This window comes from Seriola aureovittata, chromosome 1 (assembly GCF_021018895.1).
Source record: "Seriola aureovittata isolate HTS-2021-v1 ecotype China chromosome 1, ASM2101889v1, whole genome shotgun sequence".
Taxonomy (NCBI): Eukaryota; Metazoa; Chordata; class Actinopteri; order Carangiformes; family Carangidae; genus Seriola; species Seriola aureovittata.
Window position 1 is genome coordinate 5,619,422 of NC_079364.1, and position 22,327 is coordinate 5,641,748.

The following is a 22,327-nucleotide window of genomic DNA, read 5'->3' on the forward strand; positions in this document are numbered from 1 at the left end:
CGCCTGTCAGAGAAAACTAATGGAAATAACAATAATAATAATAATTTAATTATTATGTTGCCAGTTAATTATCTATCAGTCAGCTGATTGATTAATCAGCAATTATTTCAGCTCTGGAGCACTGGTCGGGTTCTGGGTGCCCATGGGGAAATAATAAAACTGCATAGCGAGGGTCAATACTGGCCCCACCCAAAGAGTTAATCTCGCTGTGCTGGAGCAGCCTTGATTCTCCACCAACCACCAATCACATCAACCTCTATTATAAAGTCTATCATTTATTTTGGGGATTTAAGGCATTATTATGGGGATTTCTCTATTTAGAACAATGACAAAGAAAAGGGTGGGTGTATCTACAGGTATCTATAGATGAAGGTGGCTAATTATGTCTAAGCAGCAAAAACTAGAACTCTCTAAATTCTGCTAAGTCACAGTCCAAGTGGAGCTGTGACGACCTGCTAACTATTAATACTGTTAATAACCCTGCTGGTCCCTCAGGACACAGATGTGTCCCTGTGCTGAGAGAGACGATAACCATCACTTTCACACCTTCAACATATTGATTTACATTATAGCCAGAGGAGTGTGTGTGTGTGTGTGTGTGTGTGTGTGTGAGTGGGGGGGGGGGGGGGGGGGAGGAGATGGATGTCCCTGTGTGTTTAAATGGAGAAGAGGAACATTTGAGTGTTTCTATGATACATTGTACTTCCATTTATTTATTTATATATATATATATATATATATATATATATATATATATATATATATATTTATTTATTTATTTGGCCTCAGTCACGACCAGAACAGAACTTCTTCACAGGTGTAATTAATATCATCAATAACGGCTGCATCCCATTCAGGTGGTCCAGTTTTTGGGGCTGTGGTAAGTGAGGCCATCGTTAATGTTATCAGTTACACCTGTGCCCACTCTGCCAGGACAACAAAAACACCTGACTTATCATTTTTCATAATCAAAGTCCTGTGTGATGAGCTGGAGAAGAGTCGGTCCTCTTATTTTACTCCTCAGCCTCTGGGAAGAGTTGTGTAATGTTTTACCGGCTGAAAGAGCTTTTTATGGTCTGAGAAAATAACCACATTGTCATCATGACTTTGGCTCCGAGACACATTCTAACAGAGACGCAGCTTATTTTCTAATGCAATAAAAGAAATGGAAAAACCCCTGAGCCACAGCTCATAATGTGACAATAATAGATGTTGTCAGCTGTTATAAATATCTTGGTGTTTGTCTTTCTTTTTTAAGAATTAAGAATTTTATTTAAGACAAAGTCCTACTTTTATTTGGAAGCGAACCACCTTCTTACCAGTTGTGGACTCTGTTCATCGCATTAACACTTGACTCATCCTTGCACTCTGCATGTTTTGAGTCACTGGTTTATTTTTATTCATAAAGCTCTTCAGGTCAAACTTCCCTCTCATCTTGTCTGTAAGTTTACAGTATGTCCCACAGGATCACGAGGCGATGTGAGAACAGTTTGCAAAGGGAAATTGATTTAAAGGTGTAAATACAAGGATGTTGTAAACTCGATTGTTCATGATTTCTCTACTAACTGTCTCTTGTCACTTTAGCTTTCTTCATATTGGCGGTTGTTTTGTTCCATTGTAGCGTATTTGAGCCTCCGTACACCGTCAGCTGATTTATTTATATTGTGTGAAACTTGTACCGCTGCCATCCTGAAAAAGCAGTTTGTAACTTCAGTGGGATTCACCTGGTTAAATAAATCCATCAAACAGAAGGCCTGTGTTACATATTGGATGTGTATGTTGAATTGCATGTGGAAATGAAAAGACCTGTGTGTTTACCAGGCAGAAGGCGTCTAACTGGGGGCGCTGCTGGCTGTATTAGGATGGGAAAGTGTCATTAACATTATTACTAACATTAAATCGCCCTTTAAATTTTGCAGTGGAAAAAGTGAGTTGTCAGTCGACCTTTCAGTTAGAAAGTGAAAGAGAGGGAAATGATTAGCTGGCTGCCCACTCTGCGGCTGAGGAGGTTTTAGTTGTCTGTTTATGAACCAGATCTGTCCTCACCGCTGCTCATGCAGCACCTCTCAGAGGTTTGGGTGTCAAAGCAGAATTAGTCAAAAACATCCACGGAAATCCGCATCTACAGAACATATCGTCCTGGAGTTAGTTCAGTTGGTACATGTGAAACCTAACAAAACAAAATAAGCTAATGAAGACTGTGGGAAATGGTTGAAAACTCCAGAAAAAACAAGTGTGTGCGCCTTGAGTTAAGATTATTTTAACTAACTTAACTTGATTGTTCAGGGTTTAAAATGTCAGCATGAATGTTAACAACATTACTACACAAAAGAAAAACTAATCACTGCAAACTAATTATTAAAATTCAAAATAAGAACATGTATGAATACGAGATGATCATTTTCCAAACCCACATAAATCTTTTGGTTGTTTGTTCGTCAGGTTTGACCGTAAAACTAAATTAATAGAAAACATTTTACCGTTGATTTTCTCACACAAATAATTTAAACTTCACAAATGTTATAATTGTTCTTGCAGAATATTTTCCTTGCACTGAGCCTTAGTCTTAGTCTTTATATTATTTGTTATCTCTCTCACTGAAGGGCCCCTGTTTGAAAGCCTCCAGGGTCCCCTCCTCGCAGCGGACAGCAGGGGGCGCTGCGCCGGAGGTTGTCCGCCTGGAGGCTGCCGAGCTCCGTTTCCTGAAATGCATACTTCAGGATTAGGAAGAACACACCCAGTGACATCAGTGAGGTTTGAAGAAGAAGAAAAAGTCTCAACTCAAACTGTGCAGAGGAGGAACAGGAGGGCCGAGAGGTCCCGCTCGGTTTTCTGTCGGTTTTGAGAGTTTTTTTTTTTTTCTTTTAAGCTCCGGAGAGTTTGGGGACCGAAGCGTCCAGACTGCGCGTCAAGTTTTTACTGAAGCGAACCGCGGAGCGCAGAGAGACGCGAGGATGTCAACTTCAGACGACACGGACGGGCTCCGGCCGAGATATGGCTGTAAGTTCAGACTTTTTCTCTGCTCACCTTGAGATGCCAGGCGGGCGGCTCCCCCCCTCACAGATACTCAGGGAGAGGCAGCAGCCCCGGGTCAGAGCTCCAGACTCTGCTCATGCAAACGCCTCCAAAAACTTCACAAAGCGCCGATTTATTTGTAAAAAAGCGCGCTCAGGCAGATCGCTTTTATTTCTGACAGCATGGTTACAGCCTGATTGTGACTTCCGCGTTTCTTTACTAATGCATCGCAGAGAGGAGAGAGAGAGAGAGAGAGGGAGAGGGAGGCCTGCTTTTAGAGTTTACACAACTTTTTCCACTCTCTGTACACGTTAGTGTTTACAGCCCAGGTCACTGTGAACTCTTAATTCTGCCACATGTTGAAGCAGGACACAGGAGATAAAGTTCTGTGTCAGAGTTATACACAGAGATGAAATTAGCTACTGAACAACCACCGCCCATGGATTTACCAAAAAAAACAAAAAAAAAACATTTTTCATCAGAATTTCAAAATAAAACTTCACACTTCGTCCATTCCATCAGAAATGGAGAAGGAGGAGTAGTTTGCTCAGCAGACAGATACAGATCCCAGTAGTTCACTTTTTAAATATATGTCAGTGGTGAAGCAGTTTTTGTTAAAACCAGGACTTGGCTGCTGTTGCTGTTTCCCTGTGAGGCTAAAACCTCCCACCTGAGATGTGACAGGAGGCTAAATAGGGGCCTCTTTGTATTGCGCGCCCTCATCCTGTCCCCATCCCCCCCCCCTCTCTCCATAATTTTTTTTGGGAAAAAAAAAACCCCCAACACTTTATTTGGGGAATGTTCTGCCGGCGGGATCACGGCTCCAATCTGTGTAATCTCATGAGAATCCCCCCCCCCCCCCACAAACCTCCCCTGCATTGTTTTTTTGTTTGCAGTGTATGAATAACTGTGCCATTTACAGACAAAGGCATCATACAGTCACACACCACATCATACAGCCTCACTTCCCTGAGCCAGGCCGAGCTCGTGTGTTAACTGGCTGCACAGATGACTAATGAATGAGGCCGGTTTCCTTTTGTGAAACACCTCAGTATGTGGAACGTTGGAGAGGCCAGACATCTGATGGAAACAGTTGCATAATAATAATTTACACACAGCTATTTGTGAAATATGATGATTTCTTTTCCTCATGATATATCTCTCTGATTGACCCTTTTGTGTGTGTTTTTTGGTCTGCAGCTGTCCTGGATGCCGTGGAGCGGCTCACGGCGGAGGAGATGGACGAGCGGCGGCAGCAGAACATGGCCTACGAGTACCTGTGTCACCTGGAGGAGGCAAAGAGGTAAGAGGCTGGAGGACGGTTTCACCTGCGAAACCAGCTGAAGCGCATCGTCGCAGAGTCTGTGATGATTCAACTCAGCTCTGATTCGTCACAGACTGTCTCCCACACTGACACTGGTTTATTCAGTGGATCATCCTCCATAGTGTGTAGTCTAGACGGTCATACAGAGCTGTCATCAGGTTATCATCATTAACATTAACGTGTTTAAACTGCGTCTTCAGTCCGAACAGCATCGGAAACCCAGAGATTATCAGTTTTACTCTCACATAAAACAACGAAAAGAAGGAAATCTTTGCAATTAAGAAGCATGAACGTTGAAGTTTTTTTGTCATTTTTGCATGAAAAATAATTTAATTTGACATATTACAGTTATAAAAACTGTTGCAGATTGATTTTCTGCCGGTGATTCATCGAAGAATGACCTGAACTCAAGCTGACGTTCAGTTCTTCTTCAGTCTTGGTGATTTTCAGGTTTTAGTTCCTGTTGATATTTGGGAAGGGCTCCATACTTAACGTCACTTCTCACCTTTTGAAGCTAAAGTATGAGGCGCAGGAACTGAATGTCTGGTCGTTTACTTTCTCTTTGATGTGATAATCCTGATTTCAATCAAGATTTTGCCCATTTCAGACGATGACAGGGCCGATCCACGTTAATGCAGTTCTTTAGTCAGCGTCATTATACAGATCTTTGTTTCCTGTAAATGTAACAGTCATTTAGTCACAACAGGCCACCAACTCACTTTTTAGTCTTACTGTAAAATCTGGCCGCATCATTCTTCACAAAACATGATTCGCCCTCGCCCAGCGTCAGCTGGGACTGACTCCACCCCACCATATAGATGATAGATGATTCTTTAATCAGTTTCCTGAGTTTCATATTATCATTTTTTAGAATCATTCAATCAGTTCTTGTACGGCTGCTTAGACCACATTTAACATGTGAGGACTTTTAGAATTGAAATCGAGGGTTTTGTAGAAAAACGTTCAGTGAAATGTTGGACCTGAAACTCTAACTGTTGAAAACCTTCAGACGAGATGTGTCAAGATCCCAGAGGTCTGCTGGATGAAATGGGATTATAAATTTATGTTATGATGATATCAACATGTGGACATGATGTATGAAGACATTTGTGACGTAACAATGTAAACGGATGACTGATGAGTTCAAAGTGCTGCTCAATTAACAAGCAAATAAAGAAGTTCACGAGACGATTTTATATCTGAACCTCATATTTAGCACAGAACAACAACTTGTTTTGTTACGTGAAATTTATGAGGCAGTAGATGAGGTCTGTTTCTTGGTATTCACACACACACACACACACACACATATATATATTTTGTGTGTGTGGAGCTTATTAACAGCCTTGTATGTTTGCTTTTGGCGCCTCAGGAGTCGTCCCTGCCGCGGGCTCGCTAGTTCAAAAGAGGAAGGATTGTGCTAGACAGGAAGTGACTCAGTCCTTGTTGATTTTAGTATCTCCCACGGTTGCCACAGAAACCCACAGTTGTCATAGCAACAGGTTCCGGTGTGAGTGCTGGAGTCCGTGCTGCTGTGAGGTTTTATGCTCTGATAAAGAAGCTGAGTGGTTGTATGGCTGCGGTGTGTGCGCGTGTGTGTCTTGTGTGTGTGTGTGTTTGAGCACCTGCCCCTCATCCCTCACCTGCTCCGTTATCGTCGTCCATCTGTGATGTTCAGGAAATTCCTAGAGTGAATTGTGTTTTGTGTGTTCCTCCCCCTGACACCTCCACCTCTGTCCCCGAACTTCTTCTTCCCACCGTGTGTGCACCACTTACTCTACATGTCTGGTGACTGCATTGCATTCTGGTCCAATTCTGTGCTGCTGTTGGTGATATTTACAGGAATAATGTAGATACTCAAACACAGAGTAAGGAGTGTTTTTTTTTATTATTCTTCCTCTGGGTTCTTCATGTTCATGACTTGGCTTTTCCTTTCTGAACCCACCACATCATCAGTGTCGGGCGGTGCTGTGACGGGATCTCTTCCTGTCAGGGGCGGAGGTGTTGAGGGAAGGAGTTTCATCTCTCTGCTCAGCTCTGGATTAAGTGAAGGGAAAATAAGAACACATTGATCACAAAGTATTTGACTTTTGAGACTGAACCTTCTGTCTTAACCTTTGAAACAGTAGTTGACAAAAAAAACAATCTCACCGCAAGCTTCTGTTCTGGAGCTTTTGTTCCTATCACATGGTCTTCCTCAGCTTGCCCAGTTATCATGAAATGTGATGTTCACTGCTTTTAATGACTTCTCGTTCATGTTCACTCTCATTGAATTAAGAGTGAAAGTTAATTCTTGACCTTGTAAATAATAATTGACAGAACGATCTCACTGCGGTTCTTGACCTTTGTACGCTCTGCAGCTCAGGACTCACTCGTTTCCTGACTCAAGGTTGATTTACAAAGTCGCATTGTTATTTGTTTCAGTTCAGCCGAGGTCTTGATGAAGGGTTGTGTCATTAATTATCAGTGATTTCAAACATCTGCTACTTTCCACAGTGGTTCAGAAGCTCACATCTGTACGACTGGTGAACCACTACACATTACACTGAGCATAAAACCACTCATCATTAGCAAAAGTTCAGATTTAAAGATGAACCATAGGATGTTAGCCATTGATAATTACATCATTCTCCTAAAAGTCATCATTAATTATATAAAAAAAAAAAAGAAGATCCTTTTTCCTGCTGTGAAGTGGTTTTCCGTGGTTGATAGCAGGGCTGTCCTCTCCCACATCAGCTTCACTCTTTTATCAGCGTTAATCTTTCACATGTCGAATGTGAAAGAGCGAAGTTGGCAGCTCTTTATCTTCGGGCTAATGGCTGCTGAGAAGAAGAGCCACTGCCTCTCACATCTGATTACGCTGCTGTTCGATTATCCTCTTAATTAAACCTTCAAAGTTAAAAGTTAAACCGTGTTTGTGGCTTCTAAGAATTAATGCTGCTAACGCTTGTAACTGAGCCAGGATTTATTTCTTCAGGGCGCTCAACGATCTGTTATGAATAAAAAAATATTAAGTATTAACGCTCGAACAGTGAAGTATGCCTCCTGATTGGCTGTCGAGTTTTTCAGGTAGACTGAGCTCCATGTGGGTTACACCTGAGCCTGCAGGGGAGCACGGGAGGGAGGGAGGGAGGGAGGGAGGGGGGTGCTGATGATGCAGAAAGGTATGATGGGAATGTCTGTGACAGCTGCGCAGCAAGGTGTGAGAGCGTACCTGTGCGCCTTGTGGGGATGGCTGCAGGAATGCGGCTCTGACGCTGCAGCTGGCGGGTGTCTCGGGTCATTTCGGACTTTGGTACTTTGGAGTCTGATTGCCGTTCGGCTCGAGCTCTTTCACCGCGGAGATGCAAACCATGTTATCGCTCTCATTTCCATGTTCTGAGGCTGTATTTGAATTCTCAGTGACCCGTCCGTCTCTGCTGGCTCTTCAGTGCTGATGATGGGCGCTCAGCTCAATTTTTTGTGGGGAGTTACTTTATTTATCCATTAATTGATTGAGTATTTTTTTCCAATCATTGAATACGCATTGAACATATAAAAAAAAAAACCCCACCATCTTTAAATTGCTTTTTTTGTCCGACCAACAATCCAAAACACAAAGATCTTCATTTCACAGTGACGTAAAACAAACAAACTTCCTCCCTCCTCCGTATCTGAAGCTTTCTCTCTGTTTTCACTCCCTGGTTCCCTCCTTCCGTCTCCCTGGGAATGCAGTTGGACATGTTTTCTGCACGATACATCTGTTTATTGATGCATGCACGGTGCTAACTGCGCGGTCCCTCCCTCATCGCATCAGTGTACAGCGAACTGTTTCAGGTGGCAGTGACATTGTCAGGAAGTCAGAATGTCAGGACTGCGTCTGTGCATCAGTCACACGTCGTCCACATTTGTCTCGTCCTCGCTTCCTGTCACCGTGTGCGGTGAAGTAAAGCAGGTTGTGAATCACTCACTCGGCAGATGTTTTCAGAGGGTGACACAGTTAGTTTTAGGTGTAGCTGAAAAAGGTTTTGATTCAGCAGCAGAGTGAAGGTGGAAAGGGAGGAGAGAGTAATTGTAATTATGGGAGGTGAGGTTGATGTTGAACTGCTGCATGTTATCAAATATCTGTAAACTGTCACATACAGAAACACCGCTCTGCATTTTTCCTTTGCTATTTTTTTCCTCATTCAATTCTACTTTTGTAATTTTTTCCAGAATTGAATGAGAAGTCAGATTGAAAACAGTTTTGCCAGAATAATTTAGCTTTATCAACTTTACTATTGAACCGTCTGTGCCATGGAGGTTTGTAACAGACATTTCACTTTCAGTTTCAAGTGCTAACGAGGTCAAAATGGGGTCTACTCCAATCAGGGTGTTTGGGGACAATCACTGATCACAGGGTCTATTTGAAGCCTTTTATTGATCATGCAGAATCATTTATTTATTTATGTAACTATTCTTAATCAGTCTCTTTTCATACCTTTGGTCCGCCTGCTTCTCCTTGTGAAGTTCGTTTCAGTAATTTCTCCTCGCATGTTAACCAGCCCAGCTCTTTTCTCAGCCCTCTGACTGACTGGCATCCTGACTGCTGACAAAGGTGCTCTTCCTCTGGCTGCATGGCTGCCTCCCTCACCTCCATATTTGTCCTTTGCCACGTCTCCATAGACGACAGGATTACTCCTGCAATAATGGGCGATAAGAAGATGCTGATATTTTATGGCTAACTTGGAAAACATGAGTTTTAGCCACAGCCACACAAAGCTGTAGAAAACCTGCTGCTGCTTCCCATCGCTCCTCCTTCCTTCTCTTCGCTCCTTTTTTGGCATCGTGCTGCAGCCGTGGTTAAACTGAATCCTGATTACTTTGTAATGTTTCACCACTTTCTACATTATTAGTTGATTGTATATTTTATTATTATTAATATTAAGAATAACACTGGACAGATTCGGATCCTGCTTTACACCTGTTGGACTTCAGTGTTGAGAGATTGAACTTTTGAAACAAATTCTTTGGAACTTGTGTATGTCTCCTCCTCCTCCTCTTCCTCCTCCTCCTCCTCTCCTCCTCCTCCTCCTCCTCCTCCAGCAGCAGTAACTGTGAGCTGTTGTTTAGACACTGTTAAACAATGTGAGGTACTGTAATCTCTGCTTTAGAGGGAGAGCTCGATGGTGAACCAGCAGGACTGACCGCAGCGTGTCAGCCGGCTGCGTCTACTGTACATGTGATGGATGATGAGCGGAGTGTGTCTCAGAGCTACGTTATCGACCTCACTCCCTTTCCTGTAACCTCAACGCCTCAAATCCACTTCATATGCCACATCGCTGACGATCCTCCCCCCCCCCCCCCTCACTGTGGTGACAGGCTGGGTCACATTCAGGCCTGTTTACAGCAGGAACGCCGTCTAATGAGTGTTTTTGTGTAAATGATTCAAATGACAGGGTTCCCTCTAACCTTCAAATTTCATGAAAGTTTGTGGATTCGAGCAAAAGGAGGCACTTTTGAAAATGAATGGCCCTGAAAGTACTTGACCTCCCTCGGGGAACGCTGTGTGGATTCAGCACCAATGCTGTTCAGAGATGAATTAGTTTATATTTTCTGATTTGGAAAGATCAGGTTGTGACTATTTTTTTGGTTTTGAGCAGATTTATCAAATAGAGCCAGACTCACTGTTCCCTTCTGTTTCCAGTCTTTACGCCGAGCTTCATATTTGCCATAAAGACACGAGAGAGGCGTCAAGTTTCTCATTTTAACTCCCAGTGAGAAGCCAAATAAGTTGATTCCCCGCAAAAATGTTGAAATGTTGCTTAAGCTTTTGAAATTGTGAAGAACTTTGTGACGTCTGCTCTTGGAAAATATAAAACAAATAAACTTACTGCTCCTGCAGCTTATTTCCCATGACAACCACTCCCCATGTGTCGTGTGGAGCCCACGTAATTGCCCTGAGGCATTTACTGAGTCTAAGCTTATTGAAAACGAGACATTTTGTTACTAAACATAGTCATTACCTTTCATTTGTCCCCTGATGATGAACTTTCCATTACTTCCCACAAAGGGTATTTTTCACGTGGTGTCTGTTGGACCAGTGACCTTTCACTCTGTCTCAATACCTGAAACCCTCCTGTTACAGCATCAGCTGTCTTCCAACCTCAGACCCAGCCAGTCTGTCATGTTGTAAGTGTTGTGTCTTAATGGGCACCTGTGTGCCACTTTTTTAAAGAATTATCTGTTCATGAAAATAGATCAAGGCTTCGAATGAAAAGCAAACATGTTTTTTTTTTTTATGTGTTGAGGAAATAGATCGTAACACCAGAGATGTAGTTGTTAATTAGCAACTTAACTCACGAGACTGTGACAGTTATACGTTGTTTTGAAGGTCCCATATTTTCCACTTGTGTGTTTTATTTGAAGTGTTGATCCATGAGAAGATATATTTGCAGTTTTAAGAACCAAAAACCACCTCAGTGTAGTTTTACATCTCCTCTCTCTGGAGCTCTAGCAACAACAGGTCGGTGAGCCAATCAGAGGAGAGGAGGCTCTGAGTCTCTCTGGCTGAGAGCGGTAACTGTTTTGTTGTGACATCACAAAGTTTCAGCTGGTTTTAAGGCTCAGTTTCTGAATACAGGCTGTGGGCATTTCTCTGTGGACTGAGGCTTTGACACTTTCACAGTATTAATATAGAAGCTAGAGCTGATCTATAATCACACTACACATGGACAGAGACCTTTTTATATGGGACCTTTAAAGCAAAGACTCATCAGTGTGTCTATATAAACCATCTGATGTCACAGCAAATAGTTATTTATTTAGTAGCAGGAGTTTTTGATGGTAAACCCCAAAGAGTTGGAGACTCGTGCACAGAAACACTTGCTGTCTGGGGGTTTTACGTGTCTGACGTAACAAACATCGTCAGACTCTGTGACTTAACTTGGGTTTGCTGACTCTGACTCTGACTCTGACCTTATTTGAGATACAGTTAAAATAACACACTGTTATCAGAATAGTTCATTCCAGGTAAACACTGTAAGTGTTGCCATGGTGACAGCGGAGTTTACCTGTGATTGGCCGGGTTTCCTCCTCACTGCCTCCGGCTGACTGACAGCATGCTGGTGTTTTATTGACTCTGAGCTTCGACACAATGATACGTTGTTTTTTTTTTTTTCTTCTTCTTCTTCTTACTCTGATGTAACAGACAATCCGCTCTGCTTAGGTCATAGAAACACTGCGTGTGTTTGTGTGTCAGACAGCAGAGATCTGCCGCCTCTGCCAAATACACACCTGTTTTGAAGTGAAAGCCGACAAATATCTGAATTACAACAAAAAAAAAACCTCACTTTCTAACGAGGTTTGAACCTTGTTTTTTTGTCTCAAAGTGAGTGACACTGAGGAATGATGGGAATTTACCCTGAGAAGAGATCAGTGTTGTCACTGGAACAAATGGCACAAATAGCAAAGTGCTGTGGTTATCAGGTTACATCATTAGCAGGTGAGAGTGAGGTAACGTGTTACTGCTGTGTTGATTTTTATCTCATGATCCAGTTCATGGGGTTTGATATATTTTCTCACCTTCACCTGCAGCAGCGTGCGAGTTTAACGTGTGTGTTCTTGTGTGTTTGCATGTTAGAGACTGAAGAAACCGCTTCTCCGAACCTCAGTAACGTTACTGTGCTGTCACAGCTAAACGCTGCAGTGCCACTGACATGCTGTTATTATAGTAATAAACCTGGACCAACCTCTCAGCTGAAGTCATTTCTGCCCATTTTCATGCTGAAATTGCAGCTGTGTGGCAAAATGTTTTTTTTTTTTTTTTTTCTTCTTCTTTTTTTAGAAAAGTTGTGACGCAAGTGAAGTCAGAGTCTGGAAACAAAAATCATCGTACAGTCTGGCTTCCATCCCCGAGTGCTAAGTGATATTTAACAAGTGGAGCATCGATGCAAAAATGACACATAATAAAATTATAATTAAAGATTCTTTGGTTGATTATCCACAGACATTTTTCAGTGTAGTAAAACATTTCAAAATCCCAAGGAATCAGTCAACGTCGGTGAGCAGCTCGTTTGATCAACCTGATGTTGTATAATTAGCAAAGTGAAACCATAACGTCATTAACTTCCAAGAATTTATCTTTGCCATTAGTAAATTACTTCAAAATCAGTATTTTTTTTTTTTGTGAATCTCTTGTTTTCTTATCTTTCACAAGAGCTCAGATAAATCATAGTTTTCAGAAAAAGTCTAAATTGTGGTATTTTGTTGCTTTCTTTGCTCTAATCATGAAGGTGAGTGATGAAACGTGACAGAAATAAAACTCCAGGTTGTGCTGTATCATGTGATATTTGCACTGGTGGATCAGTTTTGTGACATGTTGATGTGCGTATCTGATCGGCTTGTTCAGATGATGCTTTTTCATTTCATCCAAACCCGCTGAAATGAAGAAGAGCTCCAGTTTCAAGCTTTAAATTCGCCCCAAAGGCGAGAAAACGATTACCTTCCCTTTAATGAAAAACATGACGTTAGAATATCAGGGTTCAGCTTTCTCTCTTCACTGTGACGCTTCACTGTGACATGAAAAGCACAGTTTTACCATTTCTCTACTTACATCACTACTGTTTGTTTTGGTTTTTTTTATTTTGCTGGTGGGTGGTGCAGTGTCTTCATATTTTTAATCTTCCCTGAAAAGAAGCTGTAGGTGTAAAAAGACCTGAGTCTGTCGGAGCGAGATAATCCACCAGAGTAAACAGAAAGATAATCTCTGTTTTATCTTTAATCCATCATACACACACATACACATACACACACACACAAGTGTTTTCAGGTTGCTGCTGCATCAGATTATTCTTCCTCCCCTCACTTCCTGTCTGTCGGCTGAAACCCACAAGAATAAAATGAGGTACGGTAGAAGTGATACCCGTCACGTTACAAACCTTTCTGTCACATTAGTGTCTTTTTTCTTTTGATGCACCGTTTTTAGCTGAGCAACAGGAGTTTGTAGGATTTCTCCCTCTCTGCTTTGTGAGGTAAGAGGAGAGAATGGAAACAAGACATTAAAATCAGTTTTCTCATTGGGAAACAGAAGTAGCTAAGGTTGGCTCACATCAGTTCTTTATGGTGTTAAACAGTCACATCAGTTTAAAACTGCACAGAGGCTTCGTCTCCTCCCTCTCACCCTCCACTGCAGGACCAGCCCAGTTCCTCCTCCAGCTCTGGCTCTTTGCCTGTAATTTCCTGTTTTTTAAACAGTTTCCACACACTCTTGTGTATTGCTGCTGCTGCTGCAATGAGTGTTACGTAATACCAGGTCCTCGACATTGTGTTGCCATGAGGAGAACAATGGCACAAGAGTGATGTGTTCAACACTTCAACACAGCGATACAGTCTGTCCTGAGGTGACTGATATGACCTGTCGGCTCCCTGCAAACAGCTTCCTGTTTGCTTTCATCCACATTTGGAAGCCTGTGATATTTATTTTGGTCGATTTGATTTAGAGATGAAACAGTTAGTCAATAATTGATTAAATTCTCTGGTTCCAGCTGCTGTTCTGGTTCCAGATGTGAACATCTAATATAACTGTTGGTTGAACAAAACATCTTAAAACTCAGCTCTGAGAAACTGATTCCCTCTTCTATTATTTTCTGCCATTTTATAGACAGAACAATGGATGGAATAATTGTAAAAATAATCAGCAGATTGATTGATAACCAAAATTATTGTTATTCGCAACCCTAATTTTATCTTTTTAAACGAGCAGGAGAAAACTGGGTCGTTACAGCAGGTGGTAATTACCATGGCTCAACAGAAAAAGCACCACCCACAGAGGATCAGACCGGCTCTTAGAGGAATGAGATGAACTTTATTGAACCAAACAGGGAAATTCAAGCTTGTGCAGCAATTAAAATCATTGAGAGAGGGTGGTGAATATGAGAAGTTACAGCGGGAAGTGTGTATATATATATATATATATATATCTAAAAACACAACCACGAACACTTAGAAGTCAGTAGAAAAAGCAGAATCTTGTGAGTTAGATCTACATTATTTTGCTGAGAATCTGCCTTTGAAACCCAAGTGCACTCTGGTTGCTGTGTAAATGTTACCTGCTGGTTGTTGTCTGGGAGGCACCGAGGCCTCCAAGAGGAACAGGCATGACTCACACAGTCTGACAGTCAACGGCTGAGAATGAGAGGGAATGAAAGCGGGAATGAAAGGGAGAGGGATCAGTGCTCCATAAAAGCCCCGCAGGAGCCGTCCTGGTCCCACCCCTCCTCCACCGCCTCTCACCTGTGAAACCTGAAGCTGCAAGTTACTCTTCCGGTTTGGATCTCCGTCACACTCCAGGAAAACCTTTGACTCATACATGAGAGCTGAAACAGCAGTTTCATCGGTTGACCCCCCCCCCCCCCCCCCCGGATCAGCAGGCCTACCTGCCTCTCTGCCTCTCTCAGAACTGCCCGGGTCTCTGTTATTACAGCTTTGTGTGCCGGCGCTCAGCTGGTATTTGCACTCGTGACCTCAGCTGAACAGCGGGGACAGTAATGGCCGTGACGCTGCCGGTCAGATGTGACCTGACGGGTTAATTGTCCTCAAGTAGGCCTCCAGCACCACAGTGGGTCAAAGGTCACAGCCATTAGTAGTGCTGTGCTTTTACTGACGAGGGAGCGTAATGTCTTCAACTAAACCTCCTGGAAACTACAGCAAGAGTGAAAATATCAAATTTTCATAAGAATTAAACCATTTTTATCCTGTTTTATAAATGCCGTCTTGTTTATCTGCAGTTGTTTCTTCATTTTTTTTCCTTTTTTTCTTTCGACAGTCCAGGATCCAAAGATGTTCAATATCATATAAAACTGACAAAAGAAGCAGATGAATGTTAGACGTTTTAAATTGATAGATGAACCAGTGGTTCTTAATCTTTTTCACTTATGAACCTATAAAATATCTACTTCCAATGTCACAGTTCAACAGAAAAGTGATTTTTGATCCGTGTGTTATTTGAATAATATTTACAGGTCTATAGAAGTAATAATATAATAATCTTTATTTACATAGCAGCTTAAATACATGAAATGCCGATCACATGTTTAAGTTTGTCCAGTGAAGACAGGTCGTCTCAGGCTGGAAATCACCAACTTAAACTATTACTCAATCAAATTGTTGTTGAATAATTTTCTGGCAGTCAGATAATCAGTTATCAGTTCATTTTTAGCCATTAACTAAAAGTCTATCATCAAAAACTTTAGAATGGAAGAAGTTTGCACGTGCAAAGACTGAATGAGGCAGATAAATGGCTTGTATGAAGACCATGAGCTCGGAGCGACGACACCCCCCACCCCCCCGGGCCGTGTCGCACTGAGCATGCATTTCCCATAGGGACGTGACGGGTACAGTGTCGGCCCAGCTGCTGTCAGCCTGTGTGAGTGTGAGTGCTGAGAGGTCAGTTGGTGCACAGATTCCAGTGTTGCAGCAAAGCATGTAATAGGCAACTTGGCTCTCACTCATCTTTTGTGTTCGCTCCTGTCATTTCTCCTGCTTGTTTTCTTCCACTCCCGCCTCGCAGCTTTGTCCCTGTCAGACAACACCGTGCTCACGAAATACTGGTTTGGACTGAGATCGTAAGAGAACGCTGCATTGTTGATTTCGATCAATTCACAGTCTCTCCTCCTGGTTGAACACACCTAGACTTTAATTAGACGCCAGTCCTGCATCACAATGGAAGAGGGGAGGAGGGTACCTCGACACTGTGCTGCTCCCAGATGAGATAAGAGATAAAACATGAAAACTAAATAACATTTCTCTTTAAAAACACCAGACAAGCAAAGCAAAGTGCGATAGTCGATAAATAGAATAAATAATAACTGGAATATGATATAATATAATAATGGTTGATTAAAACATGTAATGCACAATTAAATATGTGTAGGCTTTAAATGTAATTCACATAAGAAGTTCATTCAGGTTTAAAGGTCCGACTGAGCTGCTCAGTAGCTTTGTGGACCTTGTGCAGATGCTCCTGCCCCCCCCCCCCCCCTACATCGGAAATAAGTACGATAAATGAATTAATAAAATAGGAATAATAGATACAGTAAGGTCAGATCTGTGTGTATATACATGTGCGATGCTCTGCAGTATGTGCGCCGGTGAGAGTGTGACTGAGCGGTGTATGGTTTTGAGTCTCAGTCAGCAGAGGTCGGAGGCACTTGGCGCCGCAGCATTGTGGTCTGATGGCACGAAGAGCTGCCACACTCTCACCGCACACGATGCGCCTCCACAGCTGTTCTGTAAACACAGCACTTCCTCCTCTTTCATTTTACAGACACACATGGACGCACAGCTGCATTTGTAACACCTTGGACAATACAGAACAGGACTCCGTTGAAAAGTGCTGACGCTTTGTGTCCCGGTTCTCCCGCTCTCCATCACACTTCAGTCCCTCTGCTGTCTAAAGTTAGCGCCGTGTTTGGCCTTGTAACGCCTGCCTTTGTGCCTGTCTCTGTGTTTATGCTCACATGTACATTATTGAGTGCGTATACCAGCGCACCGGGGCTTCTCCCTGGTTCAACATCAACCCTGCCTCAAGTGGCGGGTGTGGTTCATGCTTTTCCTTCCTTGGTTCAAAGTTTTAAGGCTTGAGGTTCTTCACCTGACGGCTCTACTTGAAAAACTGATCTCCAACAGAGAGGTAGTGAAATATCTCCGAATGAGGTCAGAGGTGACGTCTTTAAATCACTTCTTTTGTCTGACAGACAACTCAGAGCCAGAAGATATTCAGCAAATAAGTGAATCAACTACTTAAGTAACTGATCATTATCTACTTCCAGTGACTTTAACACAGCATTTGCTGCAGCTTCATCACTGGAAACAACATAATTGGTTCCTTTTGCTGGTTAGGGGGAAGTTTTGAGTTTTCCTTAACGACGTATTAACACGCACCATCTAAAGGAGATCTCCATTTTAATGCCACAAAATAAGAGCAGGAAATGGAGGAACATTATTCTGCAGGGTTTTAAAATTTCACCATCTCTGTCATTTGTGAAACAGCAGCTTGTGTCTTTTTTTTTTTTTTTTTTCCTGGCAGAGAGGTAATTTCACAACCCAGGATAAAATCAAACTGTGTATTGATAACTGCCTGACTAAGAAAACGTTCAGGCATGTAATTCCTGCTAAGATGAGGCAAGTTCACGCACTTCATGTGACTAAAATACTGACTTTACAATTTCCATATTCAAAGCATTGCTTTCCAGTACAAGTGTTTCCAGTGACTGTGTTATAGTAGTGTATGTAACTACATACGACTTGAAACACAGTGAAATTTAGTCATTTAAATGCTGTATAATCATGATTTCCTTTGGCTGGATGATCAGTTACACTAACGGTACAATAGACACAATACAGTACAGTCATCACCTCTTCCTAGCCCTGACTTAACTCTTCTAAACAATGAGTCAATGAAGGGTGTTAGGCCGCTCCCTGGGAGGGACAGGAGAACAGGACCTCTCAGCGTTACAGTAAAGAGGCTCATGGTCTGTTAGTACAAGCCTCGTATTATCTAGCTGCTTTTAAATATTAACTGTGGAGGAAGCGGCGTGACTGTAGCTTAGAGTGAAACCTGGGAAAGGGGAAGTATGTAACTGAAATCCAGTCCATGGAGTTTCTTCAACTCCATGGACTAAACATTATGAACCCTCCCCCCCGGTGTGTCGTATGTCTTCCTGAGGAGACAGTGAGACTCTTCCTATGAGATAGACCTCTGAACTCAGCACTGCCTTCAGCTTCCTGTCAGCACACAGCATCTGAGAAGGGATGAGATAATGATTCCCGGTGTTTCCTTGTATGCCTGCACTGTAACAATCCTTGGATTTCTGTGATTTAAAAAAAAGAAGCAACATTTCAGCTAATAAATAAGATGCATTATTGATCCAGAGACAGAAGGTAAAAGAAACGTCTGGCTAAAGGCCAGTTATGCGCCCTGTTGGTTTAATCTGCAGAGTGCTAACACGAGCTAAGCTATTGTTTTCTCAATCACAAACATATTTTATTAGCCTTTATTTTATAGTATAATTGCCTAAGAGCTTGTGAAATCTATTTCTTTGTAACACCCCGCATAAGTCTCAGTCATAAGTCAAGCTTTTTATTTGTATACAACCAGGTTAATAATCAAAACTTCCTCATGCTGCATACTTTACTTTACTACTTTAACCGTTGGCGATGCTGCTTTGCAGCCATTTCGGCAGCAGTTTGTTGACATTTTTGTTGTTCTTTTTCTTTAGTCGGGTCAGTTGTTACAAATTCCAGATACATCCTGCTTTTAAGTTCAGCGAGGAGAAGATATTTTAAATGTTGGCAGTATACCCCTGTAGGTATGCTAGCTGCTAGCTGGAGTGCAGCTATATTAGCATGGCCACATTTCTGCTACTGTGTCGCCGGTGGCGAGTGTTAACTGAAGAAATTGGTAAACTATTTATTCATTTATAAATAATTTCAGGGGGAATGTTGGTAATCATCATCATCCAATGTGACAGTGTTTTAACTGCGGCCCTCGGACAATATGTTAAATAATTAGCCATTAACTATGAACATTTCTCTATTATTCTTGCGGGCTGGTTAATATAGTAGTAATAGTTTGTTTGTCATATTGTAATTGTAATTTATATTCATATTGAAATTTTTCCAGATTGCAATCACCACCAGGATGTGAACATTATTGCCACTTGGCTGCTCGTAACATTTGTATTGTAAGACATAGAGGCTACAGTCCTCGCTGCAGATGGCCGCGGTTAGAGTCCTGCATCGGACAAGCCCGTACCTGCATGTCATTCCCCCTCTCTCTGCCTCCCCATTTCCTGTCTCTCTCTACTGCACTATCAATAAAGGCACAAAAAGCCCGAAAAAATAAATAAAAAGAAAAAAAAAGAAACATAAAATATATATAAATATAAATATAAAAACATTAAAAAAAAATATTAGAGTATATATGTAGAATTATTTTTAAAAATCCCTTCCCCCTGCAATAATATTGTATATTGCGATAATTAGGCTGCGCTGTATTGAGATATTAGATTTTGGATGTCGCCTAAGCCTGGTATGAAATGGATGTAGCATTAGCCTTTACATAACACTAGGATGCTTATCTTTATTGTGGAGATTCCAGACGGTGCTCTCATATTTGTGGTTATTTTTGAATTGTATACATGCCTGATTGTGTTAAAATCACAACTTGACATTTCTTTTTGGCTGCTCTCCGACCTTGTTGGAATCCAGTTGTCGACATTCTAAAATCCCATTCATAGCTGCTGTCCTCGCTGGTTAAGTGGAGGGTGTGACGGTGTTTGTGCTCGCCTGGAAAAGGGTGTGTAGCCCTGATAAAAGAGCCATTAGCTAGCAGCCTTTATGGAGCCTTTCACTGCTGCAGTGTGGAGTGAAAGCAGGAGCTTGTTCCTAGGCTGGCAGGCCCAGGCTCTGCTCCGCGGGTCGGTCACCTTGCCCTCAATAGCAGGCCTGTGTGGAGACCCCATGTCACGACTTCCTGGGAGGGAAGTTGTTTCAGCTGGTGCTGCGCTGGCCTGCGCTCTGCAGAGTGTGGGTGTCAGTGCATTTTCATGTATTTGTATGAGAACCAAATGTCTTAACACTATAAAAAGGTATGAAAATCCATGAAAATGAGGTTCTATTTCAGGATTAGTACTCAGGTCTGGTGTTAAAATTTGTTTGTATTTGAGTGTGTGTGTATTTGAGTGTGTGTGTGCATGCGTGCGTGCATAAGGGGGGTCTGTCTATACGAGGAAAGGAATCTTTTAATCTTTCTCAGGATGTAGTTAACCTTGTTGTTGCTTGACAAAGACCTTAGTTACAGAAGAATGGGAGTGTTTTCTCAGCAGATGAAAAGAGAGACTGTTTGCCTTTTTCTAAAGGCCATGTTTGACCTCACTGTCTGACCTCACACTGTGAAATTCCTCACAGCCAATGATAAACTCAAGGTTTTCATAATCGGAGGTGATATTTGATAATAAAGCAGGGCAGACACCGCTGTTTGTTACTGGGGGGGGGAGGTTTGCTTCATGGAATGTAGCCATTAATCTTTAATAGAAGAAGACGTGTTACTTTGAGGAAACGGCAGCAGTACGGTCGTTTATTTTACAGTTGATTCAGGCTCAGAGCTTCAGGTGCACATTAGATTTAAAGACGTCTCTGATCTTTACTCACTAATAAATTCTAATAAGAAAAGGCTCGTGTGAACTTCAAGTCTCTTTTGGAAGAAGTCTCTATTTTCCACTGACCCAGTTATCCAAATCTGTTGTTTAGTGTAATTAGATATAACTACGCCTTGATTAATGGAAAACCAAAACACGCCTCGACATTTTGCCTTTGCAGCAAAAACAGGCTGATAATAATATAAATGTCATGTTTTGTTCTCACTCTCTTAACAGTGCAACAGATCGTGAACATGCACAGAGGAATCTGTGCGCCGTTTCTTTTAACGCCTTCGTAGGAAATCAGCAAGTGATGTGGAAGTAGGAGAGTCAGATTGAATTAACCTGAATTAAGCTACAACTTCTCCTCTGAAATGAGCTGAAGTTTTTATTTTTTTAGGGACAAAGGCGGACTGGTTCTGTCCGTAGTTACTGGGCAGGGAATATAGGAGGCGGTGGAATCCAGTCCACTAGGCCTGTCCCAGTCGGAGAGCTCAGCGTGTCTCCTGTGTGTCCCAGGGCTGACATGGGCACACAGCAGGAATGTGACTCCACAGTATGACCGAAAAAGAAATGAAATGTCACACATGAGGAATGCTGGGAACTCTGCCTTCGAGAGGAGAGGTTACCAAAGGCCAGGTCAGGTGTTTTTGTTGTGTTGAAGCTGCTGAGCTTTGTTGGCACAGAATTATTTTTGAGACGTTGTCGTGTCATTTGGATAAACACAGGTTGTACTGTGCAGCACTGAATGCCTTCCATACCTGTGATATAGTTCTGCATGCTCCATATACACCAGTTTAACCTTTTTACTGTCGGGTTTAAGGAATGATCCTCCTTATTTACTGTTAACTGCAGATGAATCAGTGAATCCATCAGCAGGAATTCAAGTGGTTCTAACGTTGACGTTCATGCGTTGCAGCTCACAGCCTCATAAAAGCGAAGAGTCGCCTGTTTTCCTCCATTTTTAGCATCAGTTTGAATCTTTTAAAGTTTGACTGCAATGACTTAAATCATCATCTCTCTGGTTACTTGTTATATATGTATATTTGTTATGTTTGACATTTTGATAAAGAGTAATTAATGACATGATAGAAAACAAGCTGACTCAGCTGCCCGTTGATTTTTTTTTTACATTTACTCACTGACATTTTCTGATTGATGAAAGTGGGAGAGTTAATGTTGCTGTTCTCAGATCATTAGTGGGACAAGAATTAAAGTAAATTTGACATGAGGATGAAGTCTAAGTCTAAGCTGCTGTTTGTGAGTCTTGGGTGTTGTTTGGTAGCCATAGCAACTAGCACGCTTATGTTAACGTTTATCATGGTAGCATCAATCTTGCATCTCACAGGTTATTTGGTCATTCTCTTCAAAGATATCCAGCAGTCTCATTGACATTACGATCCTCTTTTCCAAGAGAGGCATGAGAACAAGAAACAATCACGTCAGCTAAATCTGGAATGACAGAAACACTAGTCTGCTGACATTTCATGACCTGATGATCTAAAACGATGAATACACAAATCAGTCATCTCTTGACTTGATCAAAAGAAGTGATTTAGACAGCTTCTTAAACAGGATACTGTTTAGCTGAAGAGAAATACTCAACCTTTAACATCTTAACCCTTTCCTGCACATGTAACTGAAATCATACCAGTTAAAACAGTGCTTTCAGTTTCATGCAGCCGAGGCCTCACTGTTTATCTGACTCTACATTCGTGTTCCTGAGTCTTTGTGTAGTAATGTTTAGATTTTATCGTCCCTCTCTCATCAGTAACTGTCAGCTATAAGTAGACATTATATTGAACACTGCTTTCTATTTCCAGGAGCCAGA

At 41.9% G+C, this 22,327-nt stretch overlaps 1 protein-coding gene across 1 annotated transcript in view; it reads left to right on the plus strand.

Annotated features, from left to right (window-relative positions):
• The first annotated feature begins 2,734 nt into the window (after positions 1-2,734).
• iqgap1 (IQ motif containing GTPase activating protein 1) overlaps positions 2,735-22,327 on the plus strand; it is a 45,251-nt gene continuing 25,658 nt past the window's right edge. Inside the window, exons 1-2 of the mRNA XM_056373100.1 lie at positions 2,735-3,000; positions 4,216-4,318. Of these exons, the coding sequence (XP_056229075.1) occupies positions 2,955-3,000; positions 4,216-4,318 (149 nt within the window). The 5' untranslated portion in view covers positions 2,735-2,954. The remainder of the gene's footprint in view (positions 3,001-4,215; positions 4,319-22,327) is intronic.